Source organism: Dipodomys merriami, unplaced genomic scaffold (assembly GCF_024711535.1).
Source record: "Dipodomys merriami isolate MVZ:Mamm:240054 unplaced genomic scaffold, mDipMer1.0.p SCAF_85, whole genome shotgun sequence".
Taxonomy (NCBI): Eukaryota; Metazoa; Chordata; class Mammalia; order Rodentia; family Heteromyidae; genus Dipodomys; species Dipodomys merriami.
The window spans coordinates 5,418,833-5,444,057 of record NW_027206457.1 but is presented as its reverse complement, the minus strand read 5'-3'; the positions used below and the strand labels follow the sequence as shown (position 1 = coordinate 5,444,057).

Below are 25,225 nucleotides of genomic sequence, written 5' to 3'. Positions count from 1 at the left end.
TACTTGGCAACCTCTCTTTAAAAACCTAAAAATATCTACAAATATTTACAATGTATTCCAATTAAATTTACCCTTTTCTATCATACTTACTCTAAAGCTCCTTCTCAAAACAATTCAACAGGTTTCACTGCTCTATTTTCATACATGTAAACAAATTACTTCAAATATATTTATCCTCATTCGCCCCTCCCCCTCATTAGATTAATCCCTTTTCATTGACACACCCTCCCCTTTAGAGCCTGTTTTTTCTGTCACTATTTTAGTATGTATTAATTGTACCAAAGTGCTTCACCATGGTTTAGACATATATATATTTTTTTTTTTGCTTCCTCTTTCCCCTCCCTTTAGTTTCCTACTGCAACAGCTTCTTTGAGATTCTTTATGCCAACTTCATATGTATTTGCAATATATTCCAAAAATATTCACTGTCAACACTGAGCATTTCTTAATTTCTTAATTCTTACAGTCTTATTGGTAGTACTCAACACTTTTTCTTTCACCAAAGCTAACTTTAAACTGTTTAAAAATTCCCTAGTTTTCTATAAAAGATTGCTTATTTTCAGCTAGATTAAGTTGAACATATGTACATTTTTTTATTTTTTTGCACCAGCAATTGAACCCAGAGCCTTGCATTCTTTTTTTTTTTTTTTTTTTTTTGGGTCCGGTCATGGGGCCTGAACTCTGGACCTGGGCGCTGTCCCTCAGCTCTTCAGCTCAAGGCTAGTGCTCTCCCACTTGAGCCACAACACCACTTCCGGCTTTTTTCTTTTTGCTTATGTGGTGCTGAGGAATCGAACCCAGGGCCTCATGCATGCAAGGCAAGCGCTGTACCACTGAGCCACCTTCCCAGCTCCACAGCTTTGCATTCTTGTTTGGCTTTTTTGCTGACAGCTGGCACAAAAAATTCTTTACATTTTTTTTTTATCAGAATGAGGACAGAAAATATGGTATTCCATTCAACTGCACTTCCCTGATCATTAGTAATAGTGATTAGCTTTCAGAAATGTATTATCAATTTTCTTTTTTTCTATAAATTCCCTCTAATTTACTTTCCTGTTTACTGAAATGGTCTATAACACATATACAATAATCATAAACACTTAGAGTGTAATGGCCTACAAACTATACAACTCCCATATAACATTACTTTATGATGGGGCTGGGAAGGTGGCTCAGTGGTAGAGCGCTTGCCTTGCATGCCAGAGGCCCTGGCACCACATAAGCAAAAAAAAAAAAAAGCATTACTTTATGATAAAAACTCTCAATAAAGTACATCATCACACTGAATGAAGGAAAAAAAAGTGTTTCCTCTAAATCTGGAATAAGAAAAAGATGATATCTAGAAACACCTGTTATTTAACATGGTTTTAGAAGTCTGAGCAAGAGCAATTATGGAAGAGAAAGAAATACAAGGTAAGGCACTGGTGGCTCACCCCTGTAATCCTAGCTACTCAGGAGGGTGAGATCTCAGGATTGTGGTTCCAAGCCAGCCCCGACAAAAATATCCATGAGAGACTTATCTCCAATTAACTACCAAAATTCTAAGTGGAGCTGTGGCTCAAGTGGTAGTGCGACAAGGCCCAGGCCTTTGGGCTCAAGCCCCAGATTCAGCAAAAAGGAAAGAAAAGACAGAAAAAGAGAGAGAGACAGACAGACAGACAGAAACAAGAATAGAGAGAGAGAGACAGAGATAGACAGAGAAATGCAGAAAGCGTATCCAAACTGGAAAAGAGGAAGCCAAATCATTCCTGTGGATTTTTTTTTTTTGGGGTCCAGTCGTGGGGCCTGAACTCTGGGCCTGGGCACTGTCCCTCAGCTCTTTAGCTCAAGGCTAGTGCTCTACCACTTGAGCCACAGCGCCACTCCTGGCTTTTTTCTTTTTGCTTATGTGGTGCTGAGGAATCGAACCCAGGGCCTCAGGCATGCAACGCAAGTGCTCTACCACTGAGCCACCTTCCCAGCCCCTCCTGTGGATATTTTTGATATAGAAAAACTCCATTAAAAACTGTTATAACAAACAAATTTGATAAAGTTGTAGAATACAAAACCAACATACAAAAACAGTAGCATTTTGATATGCCATTGACGAATTTGCTGAAAAAGGAAGAAAGGAAGGAAGGTAGGAAGGAAGGAAGGAAGGAAGGAAGGAAGGAAGGAAGGAAGGAAGAAAGGAAGGAAGGAAGGAAGCAATTGTATTGTGTAATTTATACAAAAATAAATAAATATCTCAGAATAAATTTAACCAAGAAAAAGAACAAGCCCAAGCTCTATAGTAAAAATAGTAGTACTTCAAAAAAATTGAAGAGGACACACACAAAAAGTGAAAAGACATCCCACATTCACAGATTTGGAGATATGGTTAATATTATTAATTTTGTTAATATTAGTAAAATATCCATATCACCCAGAGTGATCTACACATCCAATGCAATCCTCGTCAAAATACCAATGGCACTGAGCACTGGTGGCTCCTGCCTGTTATCCTAGCTCAAGAGGCTGAGATCTGAGGATAGCAGTTTGAAGAACCTGGGCAGGAAAGTCTGTGACTCTCTTTTCTCCAATAAACTATCCCCAAAAGACCAAAAGTGGAGGTCTAGCTCAAGTGGCAGAGTGCCCTGAGTCAAGCCCCAGGTCCAGCACTAATTAATTACATTCTTGACAACATAAAAAATTATTAAATTCAGGGTGGGGGGGCAGGGGGAGGGGGAGGATGGGAAGGGATGGGAAGGGAAAACAAAGGAGGAGGCTACAATGCTTGAAAAGAAATGTACTCATTATCTTGCCCATGTAATTGTAACCCCTCTGTACAGTATTTTCACAATTAAAAAAATTATGAAATTTATATGGAGCCACAAAACAGCCTGACTAGCCAAAGCAATTCTGAGGAAAAGGAACAAATTTGGAGACATAACCATACTTTATTTTAAAGCAACTGCTTTTCAACAGAGGTGTCAAAAGGAAAAAGCATGAGTGGTAGAAAGAAGTGTCATCAATGAGTGGTGCTAGGAGAAGTACATATATTCCTAATTCTCAAAATGATTAACATACCTGAAACCAAAAATACTAGAAGCAAGCAATAGGAGAAACATTTTAAGATATTCGTGTTACTAGATACTATGTTGAAAATGAACTATAGGATTTGTGAAAGGGAACAGGAGGGAAAGAGCCAGGCAAGGGATGACATTGTCCAGAAAAAAAAAGTACTCATTACCTAACTTATGTAACTGAAACTGCTCAATACATCATCTTTATAATAACAATTTAAAATTTTTTAATGATTTTAGTTTGTTTTTCTGTTTTCTTTATTGGAATACTAGAGGACTAAGAATTCACTCTACCACTTGAGCCATCTCTAACAATCTCTGCTTTAGGTTATTTTTCAAATAGGGTCCTGCTTTTTGCCTGTGCCACAGCAGGGAGCAAGCTGGAACTGAGATCCTCTTACCTATGCCTCCTGTGTAGCTGAGATGATAGGCATGTACCACCACACCTGGCTTATTTTGTTGAAATGGGTCTGGATAACTTTTTGCCCAGAATGGTCCCAAACCACAACCCTATCAATCTCTGCCTCCTGAGTAGCTGGTAAGACCCCAAAATGTAGGCAACAAAAGCAAAACAGACAAATAGAATTTTATCAAACTAAGATACAGATGCACAGAAAAGTAAAACAACAATTGACTACACAACTCAAAGAATGTAATACAATATTTCCAAACTACTGAACAAGATACTGAAAATGCATAAAAAAATCCAACAGCAAGAAAACAGTCTAATTTTTTAAACAGGTGAATGATCTGAATAGACATTTCTCAAAGGAAAATATACAAATGTCTAATAAGTATATGGAAATCTTCAATAAACTAACCATCAGCAACATATATATGTATATAAACATATAATTATGTATATGTAGATAAACATATAAATGAAAAAATATATATGTATATCTATATATGCATATATATGGAGGTCTCATCTTACCCCATATTAGAATGGCTATTACCAAAAAGCAAAAAATGAGGAGTACTAGGATATAGTACTCCTATATATAGGTCACAACCAGCTCAATATACAAGAAACTTAGGTATACTGGCTCAGTTGATAATCCCAGCTACTTAGAAGGTAGTGATCAAAGGATCAGTTTGGGGTTAGCCTGAGTATAAAAGTGCTTGAGACTCCATCTAAATCAATGACTGGGTGCATCTGTCATCCCAAGCTGTGGGGTAAGCACAATGGCTGGGCACAGTAGTATACAGCTGGCATACCAGGACAAACAAATGCTTGGGAATAAATCAAGACTCTTTCTTGAAAAGAGCCAACACAAAAGGGTATAATAGAGTAACTGAAGTGATAGAGCTCCCACCTTACATCTCTAACATTTACTATTTTCATCTGTTAACCGTATTTTTTCCTTTTTTTCCCCCCAGTAATGGGGCCTGAACTCAGGGCCTGGGCACTGTCCCTGAGCTTCTTTTGCTCAGGGCTAGCACTTTACCACTTGAGCCACAGCACTACTTACAGCTTTTTCTGTTTATGTGGTTCTGAGGAATCGAGCCCCGGGCTTCATGCATGCTAGGCAAGCACTCTACCACTGAGCTACATTCCCAGCCCCTCCTTGATTTTATTATGTCTATCTTTTCATTTTTTTGGCTCAGTTTAAATATCACCTCTTCTGAGAGGCCTTCTAATCAAAAGTAGTCTTCCATGCTAGGACAATAACCAGTTTCAATTTCTTACCAAGTACTTATCACAATGTAATTATTTTTTCCTGTTTATCTGTTCGTAAGCTATATGAAAGCAATTAATCTGGTTTCATAATAGTCTCATTGCTTTATACTCAAGGTTTAGAACAGTGCCTAGCATATAGCAAGTAGTCAATATGTATTTACAATCAATTTTTATTTTGAGCCCACTATATGAAATTCTGATTTTATAAAAAAGTAATGAAATTTTATTTTTTAATAAGTATACCTGTTGAATAAATCCAATTTGTCTACATTAAGAGAAAAGCAACCAGATAAATATGGTCAAAATAGATTGAAACTATGAAAATAAAAGGAAACCTTTTGAAATATTTTTGGACGGGGGAAAAGAGAATGGTGGAGGGGGTGAGATTGTCTGGAATACATTGTAAACTTTTGAGGAAATTTTACAATGAAATCTCTATATAACTAATTTAAGAAAAGCAACAAGCTCAAACAAAATATTCTTAGATATTCTCAAGCAGGGAGTCATAAAAATTAAATTCATATAAAACTAAGTTACATTTTTCCATTAAAAAACACTTCAAGTTGTAAATTTTTGTAAGAGGAAAATAATAAAATAAAATAAAACATATTAGCTGGCTGGGCATTGGTAGTTCACACCTGTAATTCTAGCTACTCAGGAGGCTATCTGAGGATCACAGTTCAAAGCCAGCCCAGGCAGGAATGTCTGTGAGACTCTTATCTACAATTAACCACCAGAAATCTGGAAGTGGTGCTATGGCTCAAGTGGTAGAGCACTAGCCTTGAGCTGAAGAGCTCAGGGACAGCATCCAGGCCCAGAGTTCAAGTCCCATGACCACCACCACCAGCAACAAAATGTATTAGCTGGGTGCCAATGGTATTGTCTACAATTCTAGCTAGTCAGGAGATTAAGATCTGAGGATGATAATATGAAGCCAACTAACAAGAATGTCTATGTTATCAATATTTAACCAGAAGTGGCTCAGAGACAGCACCAAGTCCCTGAGTTTAAGCCCCATGACCGAAGAAAAAAAGCTAAAGGTGGGCTTGGGGGGCATAACTCAAGAGCTATTCTTACCTGGCCTACTGTGAGGAAGGCCCTGGTTTGGGTTCAACTCCCCCTACATCAGAAAGAATAAAAAGGAAAAAAACAGTCAGGGGCTGGTAGCTCTGGCCTGTAATTCTAACTACGAAGGAAGCTGAGATCTGAGGATTGCAGTTTAAAGTCAGTTCTGGCAGGAATGTAGTCCTGAGACTCATTTCCAATAACTTCCAAAAAGCCAGAAGTAGAGCTGTGGCAAGTGATAGAGCACTAGCCTTGAACACACACACAACAGGGCTAAGCCCTGAGTTCAAGCCACTGGACAAGTAGCCAGGAAAAAAAAAAAACAGGGAAAAAATTATACAAAAACTAAAGATGTGTTAAACTTTCACAATTACCTGTAGAAGGTGGCAATTTCTCTGAGTGCTTGGCATTTAAAAGTTTTCTGCTAATAAATATGTAACCACAGGGACATGATTTACATGCAACAGGAACCTGCAGGGAAAAAACAGAAACTATATTAGTGTTTTTCTATTGTTAAATTTCTCAGTGTTTATGTAATCTCTTCAAGTGAATAAATGACTTGTAGTAACCATAGATTTACTTAAACCATACCTTTTTAAAACAAATTATTTGAGAGAAACATTTTCCTAGTGTGACAGAGTATCTTAATACCTTTTTATATTGATATCCTAAGCAGTTTAATGCAAGATAAACATGTACAGATGTAAGTGAAAACAGAAAACCTTAATAGGATCAGGGGCAGGGAAAGTACATAGGAAAAAATGTCTTTCTTAAAATATTGTTTTATAACAGTTTATGTTATAGAATAAATTGGAAAAGGGAGAGCAGCTAAGGTGCTAAGTAACCCTAGCACATCATGAGGGCTCAAGTGGAAGAGAATGGAAATGGAGAAAAGGTAAATACATGAGATGTTTTATCTACAGGAAAAGCAAGACTCAAGCCTTAACTAACCATTAGTGATAAAGTGGAGATAACCAAAAATAGGTCAGGGTTCTCAGAGAAGATCCTGACATTATTTATGAACAAAAAAGAAAGGAAGAAAAGAAAGAGAAAAAGAGAGAAAGAGTTAAGGTCCTTTCTTCTACCTTATACCTATCACTTCTTTGTCAGTTACTGGGATTTAAACTCAGGGCCTCAAGCTCACTCAGCTTGCTTGCGTGCTTGGTGCTCTATCACTTGAACTATTACACTTGAACTATTCCTCCAGCCCTATTTTTTGTTGTTTTGAAGAAGGATTCTCACAGACTTTTCTGCACAATCTGGCCTTGAGCCTAAATATCAAAAATATTGATAGCACCCACCATCATCATCAATATTTTTTAAGACAAATGTTAAAAATCTTTGAAAAATATTTTTGGATTTGCCTCCGTAATCATCTAATATTAAAGTTAACCTTTAAATCAACACATTTCACCAAAAGTCAGATATTAATCTTAAAAGTACTCTCAGAATAATCAGTAATGTAGCTGTAATTCTCTTCACAAGATAAATTCTGTCAGCTCTATTGAAGTCAAATTATGAAGGTTTTTCAATTCATCTATTTATAGGACTCTTCATATTCTAGAATATATTCCACCTAATTAAGCTAAGTTGAAATTGTGGCCAGAGAGTTCTTTTCTTTGTATAAAAATACTGAACACAAGGGCTGGGAAGGGCTCAGTGGTAGAGCGCTTGCCTTGCATGCATGAGGCCCTGGGTTCAATTCCTCAGCACCACATAAACAGAAAGAAAAAAAAAAAGCCAGAAGTGGCACTGTGGCTCAAGTGGCAGAGCGTTAGCCTTGAGCTGAAGAGCTGAGGGACAGCACCCAGGCCCAGAGTTCAGGCTCTACTACCAGACCCCCCCCCCCAAAAAAAAAAAAAAACTGAACACAGATCCTTAATTTGCTTTTAGAAGCAAATGAATCCTATTAAAAGGGCATGCATGGCTAACTGCTTGCTGTATTAAAAATGTGATGACGGAAGTGGCACAGTAGCTCAAGTGGTAGAGCGCTTGCCTTGAGCTGAAGAGCTGAGGGACAGCACCCAGCCCAGAGTTCAAGCCCCACGATCAACCAAAAAAACAAAACAAAACAAAACAAAAAAATGTGATGAAATCCCTTCAATCCATGATGCTGGTAAATATAGTGTATGTCTTAATAGTATAAAACCTGCCCAAAGTAAATGTCGTTTTTTAAATTTCACATCCTCATAGAAACCAAACTGGAGGTACTAATTCATTTCCTTTACATCTAAACATGTCATAAGGGGATCTATAGTAATGCAAAACTGTTTTAACTAATGTTATCCAAAATAGAGAAGCAAAATGCTCTTATTCAACAGATCCTTTGATAATCCATTAAGCATATTCTTCCAGCTATTAGAACCTAATAAACTGAATTTAGGTTTTTGTCACATACATGAATTATCAATTTATATACAGAATTAACAGAGTGTTAGATAAAAAAAATTGTACATCTGGCTTTGAAATCCTGATGCACAAACACTAATTGACCAGTTGATTTTCATCTCTTATTGAGTTCTGGTGGAGAAAACTTCATCTGTCTTCGCTACTTCTAATGCTTCATTTACAAAGGGAAATTTCTTCTCAACCCCCACCACCCACCAGCACAACCCAGAGATCTTGCAGGCAACTTGAATATTTTAACCTTATTATGGTATAACAAGGCTTTTAAGCAAACATCCTAAATTTTCCTTTAATTTCAGCCAATGATGCTAAAGATTTTATTAATGAGTTCTAATACTAGACTTCTGGGGTTTTAAAATGGAAAAAAAATTCAAAGTATCATTTACTGGTGGCTTATTATCAATATGTTTCTTGAAAAGTAAACAAAAATTTTTGCATTTTTCAAAAGAAAAGGTTATTGAAACGTTTTATAAAAACAATCCTTGATCTCATATTATTTCACTGATTTTATTTTATTTATTTATTTATTTATTTTTTGGGTCCAGTTGTGGGGCTTGAACTCTGGGCCTGGGCACTGTCCCTCAGCTCTTCAGCTCAAGGCTAGCACTCTACCACTTGCGCCACAGCGCCACTTCCGGCTTTTTTCTTATGTGGTGCTGAGGAATCGTACCCAGGGCCTTGAGCATGCAAGGCAAGTGCTCTACCACTGAGCCACCTTCCCAGCCCCTATTTCACTGATTTTAAAAGGCTCTAAAATAACCAGATTACAGAAAATTCATCCACAGTAGTCCCACCTTACCCACTTTTGTTTTCTGAGGTTTTAGTTACCCAAGGTCAACATGAACCTTGTGATGTGAATATAGCACAAGATATTTTGAAAAAGATGAATAGAGGCCATATTCACATACTACAACATTCTATTTTATTAGTACTAAGTTAAATTTTATGTAGGCATGTAGGTATAGGGAAACAACAATAACAGTGTTTGGTTCTATCTAGGGTTTCAGACAACTACTGGAGCTCTGGGAATGTATTCCCATAAATAAGGGAAGACTACTATATATTCTTTACTAACTAAGAGAATTAAAGTTACCTATAGCTGACACATTCACTATGTCACATAAAATGCCTATTAATGAAAAAAAGGTTGCTATATTTTTGTTCTTGTTGTTCATGGGGCCTGAATTCAGGGACTGGGCACTGTCCCTGAGCTCTTTTGCTCAAGGCTAGCATTCCACCACTTTGAGCCACAGTGCCACTTCTGGTTCTCCAGTAGTATTGGAAATAAAGTCTCGTGGATTTTCTTGCCCCAGCTGGCTTTGAACTGCAATCCTCAGATCTCAGCCTTCTGAATAGCTAGGATTACAGGTGTAATCCTGGCTCTGCTGCTCTATTTTTAACACATGAAGGCAAAAACAAAATATATGCAAAAGAAAGCAGAAGATGGGCAATAATCTTGAAACAAAACAACAAAAATAGCTGAGTAATTTTTAGTGTTCAGTCCATGTTCACATCTACTGGGAGGGGAAAAAAGCACTGATGTTTAGATTTACAGGATTATATTTTAATAGAGGTTTGCAAAAGAGATGCCATAAGGTAGCTGAAAATTGCAATGTTTATATTAGTATATATTATTGATACAAAGGGATTTCATTGCCAGGCACTAGTGGCTTACATCTATAATCCTAGCTGATTAGGAGGCTGAGATCTGAGGATGGAGGTTCCATGCCACCCTGGGCAGAAAAATTCATGCAACTCTTACCTCCAATAAACTACTCAGAAAAGGCCAGAAGTAGCACTGTGTTCAAATGGTAAGAGTGCAAAATGAAGCTCAGGGACAGTGTCCAGGCCCTGAGTTCAAGCGCTGGGACTAGGGAGGGGAAATTTTCATTTCAAGGCACATATACAATATGCCCTAATCAAATTCAACCCTTCTGCTCCTTCTTTTTCTCTCAATCGTTTGTTCGTTCCTTCCTTCCTTCCTTTCCTCCTCCTCCTCCTCCTTTTGACATCTTTTTTTTTTTTTTTTTTTTTGGTCTGGTCGTGGGGCCTGAACTCTGGGCCTGGGCACTGTCCCTCAGCTCTATCAACTCAAGGCTAGTGCTCTACCACTTGAGCCACAGCACCACTTCCAGCTTCTCTTTTCTTTTTGCTTATGTGGTGCTTAGGAATCGAACCCAGGGCCTCAGGCATGCAAGGAAAGCTCTCTACCACTGAGCCACCTTCCCAGTCCCTCCTCTTCCTCCTTTTATTGGAGATAGGAGTCTCATGGTCTTTCCTGCCCGGGCTGGCTTTGAACCGTGATGCTCAGATCTCAGCCTCCTGAGTAGCTAGGATTACAGGCGTGAGCCATCAGCACCTGGCTTTACTTTTTAAAATATAGTTTTGTAAAGGTGTTGTACAGGGGCTGGGAAGGTGGCTCAGTGATGAGTGTTTGCCTTGCATGCATGAGGCCTCTGGGTCAATTCCTCAGCACTACCTAAACAGAAAAATCCAGAAGTGGCACTGTGGCTCAAGTGGTAGAGCGCTAGAGCTGAAGAGCTGAGGGGCAGTGCCCACACCCAGAGTTCAGGCCCCACTTCTGACCAAAAAAAGAAAAAAAAGCTGTTGTACAGAAGAGTTAGCATTTCATAATTCAGATGTGTACATTTCTCTTTTGGACAGTCACCCTTTCCTTTGCTTTCCTCCAGTTTCCTCCTCTTGTCCCTGCCCACAATTTGCAAATTTCATTTATATACTCTTGAACTATTAGGAAGTCAAACTTAACCCATTACTTTTTTCAATTCTATTACATTTATTAAAAGGAAAATAATTGTAATATCACCAAAAGGCTGGGGATATAGTCAGTAGAGCACTTGCCTGCTTGTATTTCTCTCAGGAGTAGCTGGGATTACAAATGTGCACCACCACACCTAGCTAAATCACCAAAAAGTATTCATTTCTCTTCAAGTACATTATATCCAATTAAGTATTTAAACAAACTAGCATGCTAAAATTTAATTCCTATGATTCTTTCTTCCCCAAAATTCATACACTGAATCCCTAATTCCCCAATGTGATGACATTTAGAGCTGAAGCCTTAGAGATAGGGATGTGTGGCTTAAGTCAACCAAGAGACATTGAGTTCAATCTCCATATCCTCTTCCCCAATTAATATCACAAATAACTAAGTTTAGACAGGGTGAGACAATCATAATGAGGCTAGTTATAAGGAAGCTTGCCCTCCATCTACCATAAAAGACACTCAGGAAAAGGCCAACCATATATCTGCAGGCCAAGAAAACAGAACACCAGAAAACACTCTGTTCTTGGACTTCCAAAACCCATAATTCTGACAATCTTTATTCTTTAAGTCAACCCAGTTGTTACTTTGCTATAGCAGCTAGAGCAAACCAAGATATAGCTGGTTTTCACAAAAGAACATTTATGTGCATGTGTAACAAAATTAATGTGACCTTTCCAAATAAAAGATTTTAAGCAGCTTCAAAGACTCCTACATGTTTATTATAGTCTGCTCTTTGACAGAGATATTAAAAGCAGATTATATTTCTGAAAGTTTCCTTTATGCCAAGTAAAACAAGGACAGGACTTGTAAAAACTTGTACCCTACAGAAAATGGATTGCATAATAAATAGCATGTAAAATTTCTATTCTGCCCTATTAACTGCAAAAAGTGGGAATGATTTATTTTTTATTTTTTGGGTCTGGTTGTAGGGCCTGAACTCTGGGCCTGGGCGCTGTCCCTTAGCTCTTCAGCTCAAGGCTAGCGCTCTACCACTTGAGCCACAGCGCCACTTCCGGCTTTTTTCTTTTTGCTTTTGTGGTGCTGAGGAATCGAACCCAGGGCCTCATGCATGCAAAGCAAGCTCTCTACTACTGAGCCACCTTCCCAGACCGGAATGACTTATTAACACTGAAATAATCTGCCACAGACATCTCGAAGTCAGTGTTTTTTAGAATTTAACAAATTAAGTTTAATGGTAAGAATGAAAACAATTCTTTACTTTTGAAAACATAACTACATTGTTTTTATACAGCATACTGGTAGAACTCAAATTGGATTCCTGATCTCTCTAGTATTTTTACCACTGCCCATAAATAATACTAAATAAAACACATCAACCAAGGAGAAATTGTTCCTTTAAAAATGCATTAAAATCAGTTTATTTAAAAAGCCACGTTATTTCATATTACTCGATTTAAAAAAGAAAAAAAAAGGGGGCGGAGAAAGAGGTAGTCATTTTGAAAACAAATTCAGTGGAAAAGGAAAGAACCCAGAGATCTAGCGTAAAATGGCATAAATCTGACACGCTGGCATAAAATGACAGCCATAAGAATGCTTATGATTGAGTTAACTCATTAGACTTGTAAGGCTTAAGAATGAGGCAAGCTTAAACGGAGCAAACATAAAAGGAAATTTTTAAATTGCAACTGACCCCATGAGCTCAGAATACACAAAAGAATTTCAAGTCCATAAAATCATATGAATATTTTTGAGAATTTGGAAGGGAGAATGTAAAAATTTTTAACAGTAAATAAAGCGTCCAGTAGGTTAACGAGTTGCCCAGAAGGGAAGAACCTCAACCTGGATATATCAAATCACGTTCCAATAAAAGCAAAGGAAAGGATTCCAGATCAAGCATTATTCGAAATACAGTGTCAGAGGGAAAAACCCCAAATTCGCAAACCCTTAACCTCCGTGCACGGCGGCCCCAACGGTGGCATTCGGGCGCCCGCCCGGTGCGCTGCGGACGCGTACGTCGGAAATGGGAACAAAGCAACCCGGGAGGCAGGAGGGGCTTTCGGGGCCAGCGCCTGAACTCCGAGTCCGGCACCTCGCCCCCCACCCCCCAGGCGCGGGAGGCACTGGAAAGGGCCGAGCTTGTGCACTGGGGCCGCGGCCCCCTCACCCCAAGACCCCTCCGCTGTCACCCGAGCCGGCGGCTCCGGGTCCGCGCAGCGCGCCCCAGGTCCCAGGGCGGTGACCCCTCGGGTTCCCCGCAGCCCCTCGGCTCCGTCCGCCCGGACCCAGGACGCGGCCTCGGCACGGGACCAACCGCCGCCCAGCAACGGCCGCCCGCCAGCGCGCATCCGCCCCGCCCGCTCGCGCGCCCGGCTGCGACGCCCACCTGTTGGTCGCACTCGGGGCATGATTTGGTGGCCATCTTCACTTTCTTGGCTCGAGTTGCAGACATGCTCCTCTTCCGCGGCGGCGGCGGCGGCGGCGGCGGCGGCAGCAGGCGGCGGCGGCGGGGCCGAGGCGGCGGCGGCGGCGGCGGCAACTCGGGCTCCTCCCCCCCTCGTACCTCAGCCACACAGCCTCCACCCTCCCCGTCCGCACTCGCGCCCGTCAGACCCAGGCTTTGCCGGGGACGCGCGCGTGCGCAACTCCGTGGGGGGCCTGCGTGCCGAGGGCCGGGCGGCGTCGGCAGGCCGGGCGCCGCGGGGCCCTCACCCGGCTCGGGCCTGCTGCCTATTCCCCGACAGATGATCCCCTGGCGCTCCACACCCCGCAGCACGCCTCCCTACCCCCCCTGCCGGCCCGCGGATTCCCTGAAAGAGACTACATTGGCCTCCCGGCGAAACAATAGTCCAGCCTCCTCCGGGCCTGGCAGTTCGCGTGGGGGTGTAACTTGAGTGGGACTCGGCCAGTAACAGGCATCTTGCTTGCCCAATGAATGCACACGTTGGGCCGTCCATAGAGCCATAGTAACACCCCTTCACAGGCTGGAGAATGGGAGTAAGGAAGCCAGATAGGCCATAAAGGGGTTAAAACCCGTCTTAGTATTACATAGTATATGCATTTCACTGATTAGCATATTTAATCATATTTAATGAGTCTTATTCATATGCCGATCCCGAACTTGGTTCTCTAGGTTATAAAATTCCATTAACTCAAGTTTTTTAAAAGTCACTTAGGCCAGACAGATATAAACACTGAGACACCTGCTTTTAAAGGATATGTAGTCCTAGTGGTGCACATGACCTAACATTCAAATACATCATAACGGGATTTTTTCTGAAATTATTGGCTGACCAACCAAATGGTCAAATACCAAAATGTGTTATATGAAAACCCGTACATCTGACGGGTATTTGTCAAAACTCTAAACCCAATCCTGGTATTTGTCAAAACTCTAAACCCAATCCTGGTTGATTTGTGCCTCCCTGAGCATGACTGTCTACAGGTTATAGATGGAGTTTTCTCAAGCTGGCCAGATCTAATTGATCAGCCTATCAGCCATCTGGACATGAATACTTCACAGATGACAGCAGCTCTGTCCAGGACAGCATGTGCTTTGTCAAAGACAGCATATACTTTGCTAGGTATGCAGTGATAGCTCTGCACTCAGTCACTGCAAGTGCACTGCACAGCAGCCCACTTGCTGCTGGTTGGAACATAGGCACAAAAGGCTGACTGGTCTCCCTAAGACAGGCATGCCACCTCACTGGATTACTGATAAGCATCTGTATTGACTCTGAATATGCGTTCACAACCATTCATGTCCATGGGGCCCCATATAAAGGCACAGTCCTCATTAACTCAAAAGGAAAAAATATTAAGTATGGCCAAGAATCCTCAAACTGCGAGATGCTATATGGGCCCCTAAATGGGTAGCAATTATACACTGCCGAGGGCACCAAAAGAGAGATGCCACAATCATTCAGGGAAACCAGAGAGATGATGGGCCAAACAACCAGCCCTTACAAGAGGACGGACTCCCAACTGCCCTGACAGCTGCTTTGTTCCCCTGTCTCTTAGCTGAATGGAATCTACACACCAAAAGAATAGGCTTGGTTCAAGATGGAGAAAGGAAGTTTTCTACCAGACAGATGGTGAAAGTTTGCTGCTGTTTTCATTGCCATTCCTAAGTCACTGGCTCCCACATTCATCAAGCAGTTCCACAAAGGTACCCACTGGGAGCAAACAATCCTCAAGACCAGGAATACCAAGAACTTTTAAGTCCCCTAGCTCTCTAGCATAAGTAAGGTGGTATACAAAAGATGTAGCCTGTGCACCAAAAATAATTCCCATCAGGATTCAAGAGTACTGTCCCAGGTGCAGAACATTGGTGGAAATCCTCATGAAAACCCAATCATTGGTCTGGGAATATAGCTTAGTGGTAGAGTGCTTACCTAGCTTGAAGCCCTGGGTTCAATTCCTCAGTACCACATAAACAGAAGCTGGAAGTAGTGCTGTGGCTCAAATGGTAGAGTGCTAGCCTTGAGCTGAAGACCTCAGGGACAGCGTCCAGGCCCAGAGTTCAAGCCCCACAACCAACCAAAACAAACAAACAATGACTGGCAGCTGATTTTTTTTTTGGGGGGGGTCCAGTCGTGGGGCCTGAACTCTGGGCCTGGGCGCTGTCTCTCAGCTCTTCAGCTCAAGGCTAGCACTCTACCACTTGAGCCACAGCACCACTTCCAGCTTTTTTCTTTTTGCTTATGTGGTGCTGAGGAATCGAACCCAGGGCCTCATGCATGCAAGGCAAGCACTCTACCACTGAGCCACCTTCCCAGCCCCTGGCAGCTGATATTCAACAAAGGAGCCAAAGGCATACAAAGTTGAAGAAACATAGCTTCTTCAACTACTGGTGCTGAGAAAACTGGGCAACCACATGCAGAAAACTAAAAGTGGATCCCAGCCTATCACCATGTACTAACATCAACTCAAAATGGATTGAAGACCTTAACATCATACCTGAATCTCTGAAACTACTGCAGGACAGAGTAGGAGAGAGACTAGAACTTATAGGCACAGGCAGGAACTTCCTGAACAGAGTCCCAGGGTCACAACAAATTGGAGAGAGATTCGACAAATGGGACTACTTTAAAATAAAAAGCTTCCGCATAGCTAAAGGCAGATCTACTAAACTAGGAAGCCAGCCAACCAATTGGGAAAAAATATTTACCAGCACTATATCAGACAAAGGCCTAATATGTATTCTATACTGGAAACTCAAGGAATTAATCCCTCCCAAATCTATCAAATCAATCATTAAATGGGCAGGGAGCAAAAGAGATTTCTAGATGAAGAGATAAAAATGGCAAAGAAACAAATGAGGAAATGTTCATCTTCCCTGGCCATAAAGGAAATGCAAATAAAAACAACACTGAGAATTCACCTTACCCCAGTCAGAATAACCTATATCCTAAATTCAAACAACAGCAAATGCTGGCAGGGATGTGGAGAAAGAGGAACCCTACTGCACTGCTAGTGGGAATATAAATTAATACAACCACTGTGGAAAGCAGTCTGGAGGTTCCTCAGAAAACTAAACATAGACGTCCCATATGACCCAATTATACCACTCCTAGGCATCTACCCTGAGCAACAGGAACCAGGATACAAGAACACATGCACCTCCATGTTCATCACTGCATTGTTCACAATAGCCAACAAATAGAAACAACCTAGATGTCCCACTAGAGAAGAATGGATCAAAAAATTGTGGTATCTATATTTAATGCAATATTATGCAGCCATTAGAAGAAACAAAATAATAGCATTCTCAGGGAAACAGATGGAACTAGAACAAATCATGTTGAGCAAGGTAAGCCAAGATCAGAGAGACAAACAGCACATGGTCTCCCTGATATGTAGATGTTAAAATCAAAACACAATGAGATATGACAAAGTAAACATGACTCAAGAAACAAAGGACCTCTTCTTAATTGGTTGCATTGTTTCAGATGACTCTATGTTCTTGACTCCACATCTGAGGGAAGCTAGTAGAAGGGCACAGAATCAGAGGGAAAAGGTAAAAAAAAATACACCAGAGAGTCCATCAGCTGCGCTGGACATTGATGAAAGTGAATTAAGCAACTCAGGGCAGCAATGGGAGGGAGGGAATGAGAGAGAAAGAGGAAATAGCTTATACTAAGCAAAAAGAGAGAACTGTACATATGACCTTATTTGGAAGAAATAGTTGTATCGTTGAAAGTTCAGAGTTCATAAGCTTTATAGACCATAACAGTTCACCTTGTGAAGGTTAAAATGTGTTTGTGACTTTAGCTAAATATCACTATCCCACAATATTGTGAAGTTTATGTAATCATTTAATCTCAATAAAGAAATTTTAAAAACTTGATATTAAAAAAAAATCAATGACTGTATTTGGGAGAGATGCCCCATTTGCCTGACAACTCCTTCACACCCTTACAAACCAGGGAATGCTGTGTGAGTAAAGGAATGGAATGTCCAGCCATTAAAACCTCATTGGGTTTTAATGTAGTTAAGGTAGCAGATACTGCTACCTCATTAGAGGTTTTAATGTAGTTAAGGTAGTTAAGGTAGCAGATATTGCTCCCTGGATCTACTACAGCTGAGTAAAGCCAGGCTTTCTCTAGTGGGAGTTAATCCTGACCCTGCTTTACCATGCAAGATTACCCTCTGAAACACCCTTCCTTAAAAGGACCTTCCAAATCTCTGCCTACCTCTGGGCAGTGAGATCACAGACCTGCTTTAGTCACTTTGAAAACTGACAAATCTACGACATGGGGAAAGATTGAGGAATTACCTGTTTCTTCTTAAGGATGAGTTGTTTCCATGATTTCCTCTTGTTAAACCTAATTTGTTTTCTGCTCAAGGATTCCCAAACATGGTCTGGGAAGGTGGCTCAGTGGTAGAGCACTTGCCTTGCATGCATGAGGCCCTGGGTTTGATTTCTCAGCACCACATAAGCAAAAAGAAAAAAGCTGGAAGTGGCGCTGTGGCTCAAGTGGTAGAGCGCTAGCCTTGAGCTGAAGAGCTGAGGGACAGCGCCCAGGCCCAGAGTTTAGGCCCCAAGACCAGACACACACACACACACACACACACACACACACACACACACAAGGATTCCCAAACCTCAAATTTATGTATAGAGATTTATGGATAGAGATTACCAAGGCAAAAGGCGTCATCACCAAGACTGTATTTTTCCATACTTACTCTCCTGTGCAGTCATGGTCATTGGGTCATGCCAATTTATTTAATATACTCCCATGGTAACCAGAATGTATCTGCTTCAACCCTACATACCAACCTTAGGAGCAATGGTTAGAAGTCTGTAGCTTTTCACAGTTGGGGATGTCATTAACCATACAAGAAGCAGTGACTAGCAAGCCTGTGTTTAGGCCCATATACTTTGAAAACATTACTATCTTGGGGCCATTGTAGGGGCCTACCCTGGGAAGGGCTTATATGCTAAATGACTAGTATGTGCCCAGAAAACAACCCACATGTCAGTTATTGTGGGTACTATAAAGGATTCTGATGCTTTTATTGGATCTGTGTAATATGGGCAACTTGTCAGAAGAAAGGGGCTACCTACAACCTTTCTCCAGAAAGGGGAAACCACCTCTGACTGTGCTCTTGACACTTGTAACCTTGTAAATTTTACCATTTTCAATCTCCATGAATCCAACTGGAAGTCAGACAAGCAATTAGCATTTTAATTGATGGGAAGGGTGAAGACCCTTGTACCCTGCCACATGTCAAGCTTATCACAATCACTCATCAGAGTTTACCAAATGTTTCATTTCTTTTATGAGGAAATGTGGAGTGAGTTTCCAATCTCCACCGAGACCAAAAATCTGTTCCTCTAGCTGAGTCCATAGCTCAGACACTAATGTCATCTCATGTTTGTAAGGGAACCAACCTGTAAAACCACTGCCCATGGGAAGCAAAGAAACTGGACCCACAGGAGCTCTTTAGTGAGACCACCTTCCCCAATCCCAGGAAAAGTGTCTGGCTCCTAAAACCTTCTATCATCAGAAATTACTATATCTCCCTCCCAAAAGGGCAGCTCACCACTGCACTAGGGGATTTAGCTTGTTAAGTTTTATGATGACACTTCTGGATGACCCAATGGTAGAGAACACCATACCAATGGAGTCCCAGTCCCATTCTCTGGCCAACTCCTTTCATCTCTGGGCAACTTGGGTCAATCTCACCACATACAAAGATTGGCAGGTGCCTAGGGGACTATATTGGATCTGAGGGAAACAAGCTTATATGATGCTACCCAGCAGTTGGTTCGGGTCCTGCATACTGGCACAATCAGACCATCTTTTTTCTTGCATTCCCATCTCACACAAAGTGAGAAATTGGGAATTTCCATATCTGAAGAAAAAGTAAGGATAAAATGGAGTGACTTTCAAACTGGCAACTGGCAAGATAATGAATAGCCTTATGAGCAAATCATTATTATAGCGCTGTCACTTGGGCAGAAGATAGGTCCTATGAGCTATCACACCCTGATTCATATACTTAACCAATTATTTGGCTCCAGGCAATGGATGAATTATAACTAATGAAACTGCAAAAGCCTTTGACATACTGGCCCAACAGCATACAAAGGTATACATAATATACCAAAACCACCTAGCCTTAAGAGTATTTACTTGCCTCCAAGGTAGGTGCATGTGGAAAGTTCAATGTAACTAACTATTGCTTACAAATTGATGAAGGAAAAGTCAGAAAAATGAGGAAGATTGTCCCATCCAGACTTGAAGAGAATGGAGTCCCAATGATCTGTCTGGAGGGTAGTTCTCTGTCTTGGATGGATTCAAGGTCCTGATAGGTGCTGGTGGTTCTTGTCTTGGGAGCATGCTTCTCTCTCTCTCTCTCTCTCTCTCTCTCTCTCTTTTAATGTTTACAATTCTTTAGTGACCATTACATTAAACCCATGTGCATTTTTTTTTTGCCAGTCCTGGGGTTTGAACTCAGGGCCTGGGCGCTGTCTCTGAGTTTCTTTTGTTCAAGGTTAGCGCTCTAGCCACAGCTCCATTTCTGGCCTTTTCTGTGTATGTGGTACTGAGCAATCGAACCCAGGGCTTCATGCATGCTAGGCAAGCACTCTACCACTGAGCCACCTTCCCAGCTGGGAGCATATTTCATATTACCCTGCCTGGTTCCTTTGGTATTGCAGTCTATTAGGACCATTATGGAGGCCATCATAGAAAGAAAAACAGGCACCCATGTTATGATGCTGTGGAAATAAAACCCCTAAGTCAAGATCATGCTTTTTGACCCTAGCTAGGTCTTAGCATAACAGAGGAATATTGTAGCAGGGAGGAAAGGATGGTATAGCAAGAAACTGAAACTTAAGGAAACTGAACTTGAAAAAAGATCACTTAGCACAGAGGATGAAGTAGCCAATGAAAATGCTTTTTGCTTCTTTAACCTGCTTGCAAGGGTATATTAGGCAAGGCTCCTTTGACTTGGGGGCTCAGCCTTTGATGTAAATCCACTGAGCCAGTGCTGGCTTCCTGAAGAGCCTTGGTGTCCCAACTCTGTCTCCAACACTGCCTGAGCTCACAGTGAACATTGCCCTGTTCCCATGTTTGCTTTTCTTCAGGAAATAGGTCCTTGTAATAGGTGCTTTAAATCTGTAACAAGGTAATGAAGCAAACAAAAATTACTGAGATTAGTTTAAGCAAGAATATCACTATTGAAAAAAATACAGGGTGGGCAAATTTACTACAGTTTAGTCTAAGACTACACTCTAACTCCCACAAACACACCTTTAGGAACTATCCAAGATCATCAAACTACAAAATGTCAAAGGAGCTGTTTCACCTACACACAAGGTGGGTCTGGAGGATAGGGAAGAAAATATCTGGACTAGATTCACATCAGCATGGGAAAGAACAGCTTGTATCAAAACCAGATTCAGAAGGGAGTGAGCATTCCAAACTCAAAAATGTTTCAAGTCTAAGGCAGGAGGCGAAGTCAAAATATAAGTATTATGAAAGTAAATTATAAGTTTAAAAAGAAAGAATTGGGGCTGGGAAGGTGGCTCAGTGGTAGAGCACTTGCCTTGCATGCATGAGGCCCTGGGTTCAATTCCCCAGCACCACATAAGCAAAAACAAAAAACGCCAGAAGTGGTGCTGTGGCTCAAGTGGTAGAGTGCTAGCCTTGAGCTGAAGAGGTGAGAGACAGCGCCCAGGCCCAGAGTTCAGGCCCCATGACCGGACCCCAAAAACAAAAGCAAAAACAAAATAAAAAGAAAGAATTAGCTGGGAGTGAGGGAAGCAGTAACATTGTTCAAAAAGAAATGTACTCTTTACCTGACATATAATTATAACCCCTCTGTACATCACCTTTATTTTTTATTTATTTTTTGGCTGGTCATGGGGCTTGAACTCTGGGCCTGAATGCTGGCCTAGAGCTCTTCAGCTCAAGGCAGAAGCTTTACTGCTTGAACCACAGCGCCACTTGCAGTTTTCTGGTGGTTAATTGGAGATAAGAGTCTCACGGATTTTCCTGCCTAGGCTGGCTTTGAACCACAATCCGCAGATGTCAGCCTCTTGAGTAGCTAGGATTACAAGCATGAGCCACTGGCACCCAGCTCATCACCTTTATAATAAGAATTTATTTTTTTTTAAGAAAAAGAATTAGCCAGGCTCTTGTGGTTCATGGCTATGATCCTAGTGAAAGATTAAAAATCGACCATTACCATTACTAACTTGCTAACTGCTGATTCTGCTTCTGTAAACTTGCTTACGCTAGCATTGACCCTTCCCTTCCCAGAAATGAGTTAAGAAGTTTCAGGGACCAGATGCTGGCCCCAGGACAAGGTCAGTGGTCGTAGATAAAAATAAAAAAAACAGACAGTACGCGTTCCTCAGTTCCCATTTAGAAATTCCCAGACAGGACCTTGAGATAACGACCACCTGGCAAGACCACAAGCTAAGCCAAGTGTCAACCAATCATAGGCCTGTAACCAGGTAAACCTCCCCTTAAACCAACCATGGGCCAGTCATTTTACAAAGAGTGTTACAAAATTTCCCGCGTGGCAAAGTGATTGTTGGCGTATATGATGACCTTTAAATGGACCAATCATGGGATACTTTGTGTTATGCATTAATCTTGTGGTTTTTGCCTTTAAAAGAAGGCTTGTAACCGCTGCTCGGGGCTCCCTGTCTGCTCGGGACAGAGAGTCCGTTTGCGCAAACGTCAAATAAACTCCTCTTGCTTATTGCATCTCCCGGCCTGGAGTCTGAGTTTTCTGGGGCGCCCTCCCGTTGACGAAAGAATCCTAGGGGGCTAGGGTCTTTCACTAGCTACTCAGGAGGCTGAGATCTGACAATTTGGTTCAAAGCTAGCCTGGGGAAAGAAAGTTCTTGAGACTCTCAACTCCAATTAACCTCCAAAAAGCCAGAAATGAGACTCTCAACTCCAATTAACCTCCAAAAAGCCAGTGGTAGAGCACTAGTCTTGAGCAAAAAAGCTCAGGGTGAATGGCCAGGCCCTGAGCTCAAGCCCTAGGACTGGCACAAAAAAGAAGGGTGGGGTGGGGAAATTGGGGTAGGGAGTAGAAAAGACACATAGCAGGACAGCTCTCTGATAGCTAACTGTCTAGGCTACCTGTAAGGACAATTAGAAGGCATTTGATCATCCAGAACTCTGAGTTCTGCTGCATGACACAATGAATATAAGTTTAGCTGAACTATTGTCTTGTTTTTCATTTTCAGGCAGAAGAAATGTATTGATATACAGAATGTACAATGAAGGCAGGTAGTACTGTATGAGAACCTTAACTGAATATTTCCTGGCTTTAAGATCTTGTTTTTTAATCTAAAAACTCAATTCTATTTACATCGTAAATTCCTATAGACTAAATGACAAAAATAGAACCTACAGATAAGAGAAAGGACATGCTACCAATACAATCCAATTTTACTGGAATATGGAATGTAAACATATTGCAAACAATGTAATCTTGAAAAGATGTATGGCATTATTAGTTAATGAAAAAATTCTGAAAAAAATAAAGTGGAGATTCATGAAAATTTAAAAACTAAAAGTAAATTTTTTCTTCACACAAAACAAACAGAAAGAAATTTTGATGTGGTGGTAAATACCTCTAACAGGCACGTGAAATCCCTAGAGCTGAGGCACAGCTCTACAACCAGAGGAAAGAGACTGCCAGCAAACCATGTCAGTGACATTGTTTTTTTACATAAAATCTAAGACTTTGCTAACATGAAGGTCAGCAGTTAGATACTTTACCATGTGCTCCAGGAGCAGCCCTTCCTTCCCAAGCCCTCCATATATCCCTCTGGCCTCAGTTGTTGGCCTTGCCATGTTAGTACCTTCTTATGAGCAATAAAGATTTATCACTGCCATCACATTCATGGATCACATATCAGAGTTTGAAATATGTATAACCCTGATTACAGCCAGAAGTTGTTTGTTATAGGGATTAAAAAGTGGGAAGAGGTGTAGAGAAACACATTTTTTTCAGCAAGTCTTTCCTGAATAAATTCTAATGGGATATTTTCTTGATCCTTGACCTTCTTGAAAGCTGATTTTTTCCAGTTTTAGTTATGGTTTTGAGCAAAAAGTTCCTTGCTTCGGAGGTATGATAAAATAGGTGTACACATAGAAATACACTGGAAAATGGTGAGGCTTTCCTAACAAGTTTGAGAGAAAATAAAAAAGAAAGTGTTAGGTTTTTAAAAAGAGATAGCCTAATAAGAACAGCACCACACATGTGGTATTCAGGTAAGGGGTAGGTTTATTCATCATTCTGGCTGGCACCAGGCCACATTGGCCCTCCACATGGCTAAGAAAGGCCTGGGAATGAGAGCTGGGAAAGAGAAGAGAGAGCTGGGAAAGAGAAGAGAAGGAAAGAGCTGAGAAAGCACTGAGAAAAGAGCTAGAAAAGAGAATGTCTGGGCCTGGGCTAGGCCTTATCTAGGGTATGGGCGGAGAAAGGAGTGGCCACATCAAATTCAGATGTGACCTCAGCAGATGCAGATGTGACCTCTTCCAGGTGTGCCAGTAACGAAGGTACTGGGTGGAGACTTTGCTGAGAGGAGGGTGGAGTCTGCTTGCCATCCAGGAGCAGATCTTACAGAAAGAAAACAACTAGGTGACAGGCTCCCCTGGCTCACACTTGTAAGCTACTCAGGAGTCTGAGATCTGAGTATCTTGGCTGGAAGGCAAGCCAGGCAGGAAAGTGTAGGATACTCTTATCTCCAATTCACCAACAAAAGCCAGAAGAAAAGGTGTGGCTCAAGTGTTAAGAGCAATAGCCTTGGGGCTGGGAAGGTGGCTCAGTGGTAGAGTGCTTGCCTTGCATGCCTGAGGCCCTGGGTTCGATTCCTCAGCACCACATAAGCAGAAAAAAGCCAGAAGTGGTGCTGTGGCTCAAGTGGTAGAGTGCTAGCCTTGAGCTGAAGAGCTGAGGGACAGCACCCAGGCCCAGAGTTCAAGACCCTTGACGGGCAAAAAAAAAAAAAAAAAAAAGAGCAATAGCCTTGAGGAATAAAGCTCAGGGACAGGACCCAGGCAGAGTTCAAGCCACAGTACTGGTCCCAAAGACACAAAGACACAGACAGATGTACAAAAAGCTAAGTAATAATAATAATAAAAAAAGATTACAATGAGTTCAAAGTCATGCCTGTAGTCCAGAACTTCTCACAAATCTGAAAGTAATATCTCCTGACATCAAAGGACCCAGCAAAGGGGTCTGCAGTTTGCTCTCAAATCAATACACTTGAAGAAACTGCAGGAATGAGCTCATGACATTAAAAAACAAAAAAACATCTAAGCACTGGTAGCTCACACCTATAATCCTAGCTATTCGGGAGGCTGAGATTTGAAGATCATGGTTCAAAGCCAGAGCAATCAGGAAAGTCTGTGGCTTTTATCTCCAATTAATCACCAAGAGGCCAGAAGCCAGGCAATAGCTAAAGTGGTGGAATGCTAGCCTTTAGCAAAAAAGTGAACAGACAGCACCAATCCCTGAGTTCAAGCCCCAAGTACTAGCAGATGTGCATGTGTGCGCACATGCACATACACAAATATGAATTTGTAAAAGTTAAAAAAAAACTGCCACCTTTTTATAAGTTAAGCTGATGTGTCAGTATGGATTGTTGACACTTTACCAAAACTTGAGCCTGAATTACCACAAAAGTAAACTAGACCACAATTGGAATAGGAAGTTTTACTGAGCTTGTGACCAGATAACTCAACAATGGTATCCCCTTATGTACAGTCTCTCATCTCCTGTGCATTCTAGAGGGAT

The 25,225-nt window shown here is 41.3% G+C and overlaps 1 protein-coding gene across 7 annotated transcripts in view; it reads right to left on the bottom strand.

Moving 5' to 3' along the window:
* Nucleotides 1-25,225, bottom strand: part of CUNH16orf87 (chromosome unknown C16orf87 homolog) — a 78,261-nt gene that overhangs the window by 34,708 nt on the left and 18,328 nt on the right. Inside the window, exons 1-3 of one of the 7 annotated variants that reach the window (XM_070011914.1) lie at nucleotides 13,329-13,724; nucleotides 6,168-6,264; nucleotides 5,806-5,848 (exon numbers count right to left, since the gene is read on the bottom strand). In XM_070011914.1, coding sequence (XP_069868015.1) covers nucleotides 5,806-5,848; nucleotides 6,168-6,203 — 79 coding nt within the window. In that variant the 5' untranslated portion in view covers nucleotides 6,204-6,264; nucleotides 13,329-13,724. Of the gene's footprint in view, nucleotides 1-5,805; nucleotides 5,849-6,167; nucleotides 6,265-12,894; nucleotides 12,989-13,109; nucleotides 13,219-13,328; nucleotides 13,725-25,225 lie in introns of those variants that run through there. The other 6 variants (XM_070011915.1, XM_070011917.1, XM_070011918.1 and 3 more) reach the window with 6 other exon arrangements.